Genomic DNA, 9,410 nt, shown 5'->3' on the forward strand with positions numbered 1-9,410 from the left:
TTGGATGGGATCCTCCTCGCACCAGAGGTTAGCGGCGTGAGGGGGCTGGAAGGGAAGGAGGCCATGGCTTTGCTGACCTGTTTTTTTTTTTTTTCCCTGTCTGCGTTCACAGCAAGCGTCAGCGGCAGGGCCGGAGTGATGCTCCCGTCAGGGCACCGGTCCCGGCAGCCGGTGCCAGTTCTCTGAACAGCTCTGATTTCTCTGTGCAAGTCATTATTTGCCGGTTGAGTAACAGCTCTCTGACACCAGCTCCACATGTGTTCCAGCTCTGGTCTCAGCCTGCCCCTAAACTCCCAAATGCTCTGGCAGCTTTTGCTTGCACCATTCCATACAGCAACAAAATGGAGCTGAACACAACAGTGTGGGGACTTCACAGCAACCCTGCTGCAGAAACACCTCCTGCTGTGAGGAGTTCATCACTGGAGCATGTCTTGTTCAACACAGGAAATCTTACTGCACCCAAACACAAGTCAGAGGTTTGTCTCACAATGACAGCTCCTTTCTTACATTCACAGAATCACAGAATTGTTTTGGCTGGGAAACAAGAACATCAACTCCAACCATCAATCCAACACCACCATGGCCATTAAACCACATCCTGACATGCCATGGCCATAGGTTTCTTGAACACCTCCAGGTGTGGGGACTCCACCACCTCCCTGGGCAGCCTGTTCCAATCCCTGACCACTCTTGCAGCAAAGAATTCTTTCCTTACCTCCAACCTAACCTCCCCTGGCACAACTTCAGACCATTTCCTCTCATCCTATCACTTGATACTAGAAAGAAGAGACCAACTCCTCAAGCCTGTAGTGCTGCATGGAGGTTGCTGTGACCCAAGAGCAGGACCCAGCACTTGGCTCTCATTCACGTAAGAGCAAACCCAATTCTGCTCAGAGCTGTCTCCATCACAACAGAAATGACTTTGCTGATGGATTTCCATTAAATTATGATTTTCTATCACCACTTTCATAGAATCACAGAATGTTTTGGCTTGGAAGGGACCTTTTCAGGCCATCCAGTCCAATTCCCCTTTTGTTCACAGGCAAAACAGATTGTAAGAGAGACTCTCTTAAGAGAAAGACACTTTATTGAATAAGAAATAAAGACTCCTCTTGGAGCTGGTTCAGGAGGAGGACAGGGGGGAGGTTGCTGCTTTCATCCTGCAGCTGTCACTTCACACCTTCAAGCTTAACAGTCCAGCCAGACTGAGGAGGTAGAGGAGATGGCAGCATGTAGGGCAAAGTTATGAGCAGCCCTTCACCTGAGGACTTCTGCCACTTCAGAGTCCTTGCAAATCCCAACATTGTCACCTGCAGAGGAGGGGAACACTCAGTGGCAGCCCACGCAGGTACCTCCCCTGGGAACACCCCCAGCACACCCAACCCACGCATGCAAGCTCTGCAGGGCAGCTCCCACACGTCACAGCAGCCCTGCACACTCCCACCCATCACTGCCAGTTCACAGGAGACAACACACAGGGTATTTGGGGGGCAAACATTTTCCTGTTGCTGGTTATTTGGTTTGGATTTTCCCCCCCAGAAGGCTTCAGCTCTGTTTATCCAGAGCAAAGGGCACCCCAGCATTTGCGTCACCTACAATTACATTTACACTTAGCAGGTCACTGCACCTGACTGAATCAGAGCTGAAACACCCTTCTGTGTCTGAGGTTTGTCATTTGCTTCACTTCCCTGTATCAATAAGATCCAGAGAAGCATCTCTGCCTGTCCTGTGGCAGGCTGTGAGCCTGTCCTGGCAGGCCCTACATAATGCTCTGCGTTAACAGTGAGCTGTAGCCTGGAAAATGATCTGCAAGGGTCTGGATGGAAGCCAGAGCACCCCAGGACATGAAGTACAGGATGACAATTTCCACACTCTCCCCAGTTTCCCAGTGAAGTCAGGTTGGACCTTCCCAGCCCACACGTGCCCAAGATGATAGAATCACAGAGTGTCAGAGGTTGGAAGGGACCTATGGAGATCATCCAGTCCAGCCCCCCCTGCCGCCAGAGCAGGATTACCCAGGGCAGGTCACACAGGAACACATCCAGGTGGGTTCTGAAAGCCTCCAGAGGGTTTTTTTTTTATTATCAAGTTCCTTACTTGTGTGGCTTGGGATGGAACAGGTGAGGACAGCTCCAGAATGTTGTCCTGAGGCCAGATCAGAAAGATGGCATAGACAACTGGTCCCTTAGAAGTGTACCTAAGAGAGAAGGAGCCCAGCAAGGTAAAAAGCCCCACAGGAATGACAAGCAGGCATGAGCTTGACCTTTCCAGAGCAGCTTGCCTGCTGTCACCACACTGGGGTCTCCTACTTTCCTCAGTCCAAAACCTATCCCTTTGGGCCCACCATTAACCACTCATCTTGTCCAAGCCCCCTGCAGGGACACCTCCAAGTAGATCAGAGAGAAAGGAGAAAGCAACGTCAGCTCTGGAAGTCAGAAGGTACTGAGCAAGGCAATCCTTACCAGACCATGTGTGTTCCATTCTCCATCTGCACTCTCCATGGCTTTGATTCGTAAATTGCCTCCCCATTAGTGTCCAGCCACCTCCCAAGGGCCAGAAGTCTTTCTTGGAAGATGGGAACAATCACCCCTTCTTTTGTAGGTCCCACATTGAGCAGGTAGTTGCCTCCAAAACTCACAGTCTGCACCAGCTCCTGCAACAGATAAAACCGAGGTCACAAACTGCATTATCGTCACTTCTGACAACAAAGGAGCCTGAGGAGGGCTTGGTCCTCACCAGCTGCTTCTTTAACTCCAGCCTGCTTGTGTGACACACTTGACAACTCTCTTCTGCAAGGAGGATAAAGGAAACCTCTAGATCCCAGTAACTCCCTCCCAGCTGCCATCTGCCTTTCAGATCTCTTACCTCAATGACAGTTGCCACATCCATTAACTCAGTGATGTTCATGCTGCTTCGATAGCCCCAGGAGAGCTTGTCAATGGAGGAGCACATCTCCCACTTGTGAGCTGGCAGGGTCCCTGGCTTGTATTTGTCAGCACAGTTGTAGTAGCCTCCATGGTGGCAAGAGCAGTTACTGCCCCAGCGATCATTGACCACAACAGTGTCCTGCAAGAAGCAGCTCAGCTCAGCAGGGAGAAGGCTTTGTCTTGGACTTGCCAGATTCTATTCATCCCTCCTAAGTTAGCAAAGGCACCTAAAATCCCCTGGGTGATCAATGGAAAGAGAGAGAGAGGATCCTCCAGAGAAGGCTGAACTCCTCTGTGAGAGAAGCTCTCTCAACTGCCTCAGGTAGAAGTGGAGGCAATGAGGCTCCTGGCCCCTGAACCTCCCACGTGTGCTGTTAAGGACAGGAGAGCCTTCCCACAGCAGCTCAGAGCAGGCCTCTTGGGTTTTTGTGAAAGCATAAAGCACACCTGGCAGCTGTCAAACAGGTTTCTGGTTTGATCACAGTCATTATCTCCCTGCTGCAGACCTTCCACCCCCATGAAATCACAGTGGCCATGAGGGAGAGCTGCAAGAGATACCTTGACAGGACTCTCGTTGTAAAGCCAGGCAAGGAAAGAGGTAGAATTCCAGTACGAGTCCGGAGCTTCCCAGTCTCCATCTGACCAAATCAGGTCTGGTTTATATCTAACAGAGAGATGAATGTTATTTCAAAGTGGCTTTCTTTCCTCCCACCACAAAGCAAGCAGTGTGTTTCTTGTGTCTGGGCTCTAGCTTCACTTCCTTTTCCTACTGCCTGACATCACCAGGAGGTTTATGCCACTGCTTTCTGCTCTGGGACAAAGCTTTAAGTGAGGTTCTTGCAGCAGCAGCAGTGCTGTCTGGGTCACAGCTCAAGAGAGGATCAAACTCTTCAGAAAAAAAAAAAATAAACCCAAACAAAGCAGAAGCTTGGATCTCAAAGGCAATCAGGAGGCACAATCCTGACCTGGGACAACAGTCATTTGGAGCAGCCTGTTTTCAAGCCTCATGTTTTTGTCAAGAAGAGGAAGCAAGTCACAGTGAAATCATTCTTTTAGCTCTACTAAACTCTAAGCAGCTTGCTCCACTTTCAAACCCACCCTGCACAAAGGCAGTATTAAAGGGAACTGCTTCTGATGACAAATTACAGATTAAACTGTCCAGAGGGCAAATGAGAAGCCCTTTTCTAATCACCACTTAGCATTAACATGGCAATAATTGACATCTGTCACCTCTCTGCCCTGCATCCACTTTGAGTCTTTCTCTACAGCCCTGAACCCAGGAAATGCTTTTGATTCCTAACTGGCTGCAGCTCTTACTTTAAGACAAGGTCATAAAGTTCTGGCATGGTCTTCTTGAAAACAAAGTCCTGGGTCTTGAAGCCACTTTCTTTGTCAGCTAGATAGAGGGGATGAAACCACTCCAACAGTGAGTGATAGAGTCCATAGTGTATATTGCTGAAGGACAGAAAACACAGAGGAACAAGTTATGCTGGCAGCAGGGATGAAGAACAGGTGGCAGATTAGATCACTGCCATTATTATCTCACAGATTTCATCACTTTGCAAACGTTCATTTATTTTTTTCATATCAAACTGCTTTCCACTGTCAAGAGCAGCCAGGAGAATTCAATGCACAGGGATGAGAGGAACAGCAGAGTCTGGCAGTGCCATACCTCTCCCTGAGGGCTTGTCCCAGCTCTCCCACAAGATCTCGGTGAGGTCCTGTATCCAGAGAATTCCAGTTCCAGGAGACAGGTGACCCCCAGTTGGTGAAGCCTTCATGATGCTTTGTGGTCAGTACCACGTACCTGAGGGGAAAAGAAGTGCTTGGTCAGGATGATAAAGGAACTACCTGAGATATTGTCCAGCCTCACTGGCAAACCCAGCCACAGAGCAACAGAGTGAGTGACTATGCTGTGAGGAGCCCTCTTTCATTACCCTTTAAATTTAGAAGTGACCACAAGAATAACAGAGGTTTGTAATGGATTTTAATGCTGGAAAAGAAGGAACACTTGAGACTTAGCAAGATTCTTCTCCTCAGCACCCTGGGCACGACCCCACAGGGATCTCCAGCACTGCTCAGGGACCCCTGATCCCTCAGGAATACCCAGACTTGGCTCTTCCCTTCCCTGAGGGACCCCTCGTCCTCTTGGGGACCCCAGGAAGAGGTCCCCGTGGTCTCTGGGTCTCTCCATCCCCTCGGGGACCCCCATTCATGGCTCTCCTCATGGATCCATGGGAATGGCTCTCTCATACCTTCAGTGACCCTCAGACACAGCTCCCCTGGCTCCTCAGTGACAGGGGACCTCCATCTCCTCACAGATCCCCACAAACGGCTCCACCATGCCCTCAGGCACCCCTGGCGTGGCACCCACCCCCTCAGAAACACTCAAATCTCTCATGGATCCCTGGCATGGCACTTACCCCCTCAGGGACCTCTGGCATGGCACTCACCCCCTCAGGGACACTCCACTGTCTCAAGGACCCCTGGCATGGCACTCATCCCCTCAGGGACCCCCATCCCCACCACCCAACCCCGCAGGTCCTCCAACCACCCCGGCCAGCATCCGCGGCTGACCTGGCACCAGCCCGCTGGAAGAGCTCAGCCCACTGGCGGGGCTGGAAGTCGTGGGCGGTGAAGTGTGGCGCGAAGTCGGCGTAGCCGGTGCCGGGCGGGTACCGGCGCCGCACGAAGCGCTCGTAGTCGGCGCGGTGCTCGCCTCGCCAGTGCCACCAGAACCACTCGGAGCCCCAGGCCGGCACGGAGAACACTCCCCAGTGCACAAACACCCCCACCTTGGCCTGGTCGAACCAGGCCGGCAGCGGCCTCGCGTCCAGGCTGGCCCAGTCCGGCCGGTAGCGCGGAACGGCCAGGACCGGCCCCAGGGCCGCCGCCAGCCACAGCAGCGCCCCGGCCGCCATGCTGCCGCCTGACGTCACCGCGCCGCCGCCATGGCTGCCGCGGGTTCGAGGCTGGGGTCTGCGGGTTCGAGGCTGGGCACCGCGGGTTCGAGGCTGCGGGCCGCCAGCAATGGCGCTGGCGGCGCCTTCATGTCCCCTCCACACACCCCCAGCATCCCAGCATGGAGGGAAGGGACCCCTGGACATCCTCCAGTCCAACCCCCCCCTGCTAAAGCAGGGCACCCACAGCAACTTGCAGTGTCCAAGTGGGTTTGGAATCTCTGCAGAGAAGGAGGCTCCACAGCCTCTCCGGGCAGCAAGCTCCAGGCCTCCAGCACCCTCACACCAAAGAGGTTCAAGTGAAACCTCCTGGGCTCCAGTTTGTGCCCATTGCCCCTTGTTCTGCAACTGGGTGCCAAAGACAAGAGCCTGTCCCCAGCCTCTTGCCCCTCAGATCCCCCCTGGGGCTGCTCTTCTCCAGGCTCCACACCCCCAGGGCTCTCAGCCTCTGCTCCTCACAGAGCCGCTCCAGGTCCCTCAGCATCTTTGTGTCTGCTGCTGGACTCTCTCCAGTAGTTTTCTGTCCCTCTTGGCCTGGACACAACACTGCAGACATGGCCTCACCGGGGCAGAGGGGCAGGAGAACCTCACTGGACCTGCTGGCCACACTTCTCTGAATGCACCCCAGGAGACCACTGGCCCTGGGGGCACATTGCTGGCTTCTGGGGAACTTGTCCCCCACCACTCCCAGCTCCTTCTCACCTGGGAGTACTGGTGCTGGGAGTTATTCTTCCCCAGCTGCAGGACCCTACACTTGCCTTTGTGGAACTTCATCAGGTTCCTTCCTCCAGTCCCTCCCTCCCAGCCCAGTCCTGCTGCACTGTAGCCACTTGTGTGCCTCCTCCTGCAGTCTGAGCTTCTGTGTCCATCCCATGAGGGGCCAGCAGAGAGCCCATGGGGTTGGCCCCATGGCTGCTCAGGCTCCATGAGACCCTTCTCCTGCTGACAGCTGGAGCAGACACAGGGCTTGACTCCAAACCCAGCATGTGAGTGACAGGGGCAGCCTCTGGGGGAACAGGGCAAGGTCCAAAGGCCTTGTGGCCATGCCCTGGGCAGCCCAGCCAGGCTCATCCCTATCAATCAGAGGTGTTTTGGGAATCAGCAGGAGTCCTGCTGCTCTGCAGGGCACTGGTGAAGGGCTCTGCCCCACTTTGCTCTCCTTGTGCAGCTAAATGTGCTGCTTTTGTGGGCTTGGCAACAACAGAAATAAGTCTATGGAGTTCCTCATGTTCAGAGTTTCTGCCCCAGCTTGGGCTTAAACTAGTCATCTGATGGAGTCTCTGCTCCCTAGGTTAATGAAAGAAAAGGCTGAAAATGGCTTTAATGCTTGATCATTGGATGTCCACCATACTCCTGTGTGGCACAGGTTAGCTTTCCTTGGGTTGGCTGAAGGGAACTTGCTGGTTGTAGGGTTTGGTCTGCCTTAAAATCCTCAACCATGGCAGAGTCCATAAGGCACAGTGAGAGCATCTCAGTCTTCCACAAAGAAGGAGACACTAAAATCAACATGGTCCTAAATGCTGTGAGATGTGATTAGCCAGAGCTGTCTGCAAGTGAGTCCAGGGAAACCAGCTCCAGGGGCTGCAGCAAGGGGCAGGGTTCCTCCTGCTGCTGCTGGTGCTGCTCCTGTGTGATGCAGTGAGGCAGGAGCTCATCACTCTTGGTGATGTCTGAGGAAAGGGCCTCAACTTGCACCAGGGGAGGTTTAGGTTGGATATCAGCAGAAACTTCTTCACTGAGAGGGTTCTCACTGGCCCAGGCTGCCCAGGGAGGTGGTTGGATCCCCATCCTTGGAGGTGTTTCAGAGAGGCAGAGACGTGGTGCTGAGGGCCATGGCTTAGCACCAGGCTTGGCAGAGTTAGAGAATGGTTGGACTGGGTGATCTCAGAGGTGCTTTCCCAGCACAATGACTCTGTACAATACCAGAAGCTGCTGTCCTGAGGTGTGATCCACTGCCTCATGGCAGGCTCACTGACGTGGAACCAGCATCACTGCAGCTTGTGGATCAGCTGCTGCTGTGCATTTTATGTTCCAGCATCTAAGAATAACATCAGTGGGAGCTGGCTGCATGACAGGCACCTGATCCCTCATCTCCTAGGACCTCCACAAGAAGAGAAAAGAAAAGAAAAAGTGCTCCAGACTGTTTCTGCCAGTCCTAGGGTGGACTTCCCATGGCTGCCTCCCTACTCGCAGATGGTCTCTATCATGGAGGACTTGTGGCTGCTCTCTGCTTCTGGCCTTTCCTCAGGGGCCTTCAGCTGCCTCCTGAAGTGAGAGAAGACCATCCTCAGGGAGGCAGACAGCTCCTTGCTCCTCAGGGCATAAATGATGGGGTTCACCATGGAATTGAGCAGGCAGAGGGTGCTGCAGAAGGCAAACACCTTGCGCAGGCGGTTGCTCAGCCTGCAGAAGATGCTGTAGGTCATGAGGGCGAGGACTGGAGACCAGCACAGCACAAGGACTGCCAGCACCATGGCAAGGGTCTTGGCCAGCATGACATCCATCCTCATCCGGCTGTCCTGCTTCCCCCCCTGCCCTTGGTGCTTGCCCATGTAGGCCACGTGCCGGCGAGCCCTCCACAGCAGGTGTGAGTAGGCAGCGATGATGCAGCCCAGCAGCAGCAGGGTGAGGCTGAGCCAGCTGGACAGGTAGCTGCCATCCACAAAGGGGAAGAGCTGGGAGCAGGTGGAATTGAGGGTGCAGCAGTTCCAGCCCAGGAGGGGCAGGGAAGCAATGGTGGCACAGGTGAGCCAGAGCACCCCCAGGGCTATCCCTGCCCTCCTCCTGGTCATGAGGAGTTTGTATTCCGAGGGTCTGCTGATGGAGAGGTAACGGTCCAGGGCTGTCAGCAGCAGGCTGCTCAAGGAGGCAGAGAAGGATGTGGTCACCCCTGCCAGCTGCAGCAGGAACATTTCTTTGGAGAAATCAGTTTCCTTGAAGACATGGAAGCTAACAAAGCTGCAGACAAAGATGATGCTGGCCAGGATGTCAGCCAAGGCCAGGCTGCTGATGAAGAGGTAGGAAGGCTTTCTCCTGGTGCCAGGGGAGGAGAAGATCAAGTAGAGCACCAAAATGTTCTCCAAAACGCACAGGATCCCAAAGAGGCCACACAGGGTGGCAATGCTGATCTTCTGTGCCTGTGTGCTGAGCACCATGAAGCACTCCATGGAGTTCACACTGCATTTGGAGCTGTTCTCATGTAGGTCACAGACATCCATTGGAGTGGAGCTGGGAGCTTGCTGAGAGCCTCTCTGCTTCCTTCTGCACTTCTTCAGGTGCTCTGAAAAGGATCAAGGTGAAAAGTGCCTATAGGAGCAGAGAGAGAGCAATAAATTCATAGAATCCTAGAATGGCTCAGGCTGTGAGGGACCTCAGAGCTCCTCTGCTCCAACCTCCCCACCATGCCCAGGGACACCTCTCAGCTACACTCAGCTGCTCAAGGCCTCATCCAGCCTGGCCCTGAACACCCCCAGGCAGGAGGCATCCACAGCCTCCCTGGGCAGCCTGTTCTAGAATCCAACCA

The 9,410-nt window shown here is 53.9% G+C and overlaps 2 protein-coding genes across 2 annotated transcripts; both read right to left on the bottom strand.

The window, feature by feature from the left end:
- Window positions 1–1,169: 1,169 nt before the first annotated feature.
- On the bottom strand, window positions 1,170–5,848 carry FUCA1 (alpha-L-fucosidase 1). The gene is made up of 8 exons (XM_054395241.1): window positions 5,505–5,848; window positions 4,600–4,734; window positions 4,245–4,382; window positions 3,486–3,591; window positions 2,866–3,066; window positions 2,463–2,653; window positions 2,098–2,197; window positions 1,170–1,310 (listed from the first exon to the last, which is right to left on the bottom strand). The coding sequence occupies exons 1-8, from the start codon at window positions 5,846–5,848 to the stop codon at window positions 1,170–1,172; spliced, it is 1,356 nt and encodes a 451-aa protein (XP_054251216.1).
- Window positions 5,849–8,070: 2,222 nt separating this feature from the next.
- Window positions 8,071–9,105, bottom strand: CNR2 (cannabinoid receptor 2). Its single transcript, XM_054395243.1, has one exon. It carries the CDS (start codon window positions 9,103–9,105, stop codon window positions 8,071–8,073), a length of 1,035 nt encoding a protein of 344 aa, XP_054251218.1.
- Between the last annotated feature and the right edge of the window lie 305 nt (window positions 9,106–9,410).

This window comes from Indicator indicator, chromosome 33 (assembly GCF_027791375.1).
Source record: "Indicator indicator isolate 239-I01 chromosome 33, UM_Iind_1.1, whole genome shotgun sequence".
NCBI lineage: Eukaryota > Metazoa > Chordata > Aves > Piciformes > Indicatoridae > Indicator > Indicator indicator.

Excerpts from the sequence above, each read along its gene's own strand:
- FUCA1 (XM_054395241.1), bottom strand. The coding sequence starts at position 5,848 with ATGGCGGCCGGGGCGCTGCTGTGGCTGGCGGCGGCCCTGGGGCCGGTC. Across the intron at positions 3,067-3,485 it reads ACAACGAGAGTCCTGTCAAG|GACACTGTTGTGGTCAATGA; the intron begins GTATCTCTTGCA and ends TGCTTCTTGCAG. Across the intron at positions 2,198-2,462 it reads AATGGAACACACATGGTCTG|GTACACTTCTAAGGGACCAG; the intron begins GTAAGGATTGCC and ends CTTCTCTCTTAG.
- CNR2 (XM_054395243.1), bottom strand. The coding sequence starts at position 9,105 with ATGGATGTCTGTGACCTACATGAGAACAGCTCCAAATGCAGTGTGAAC.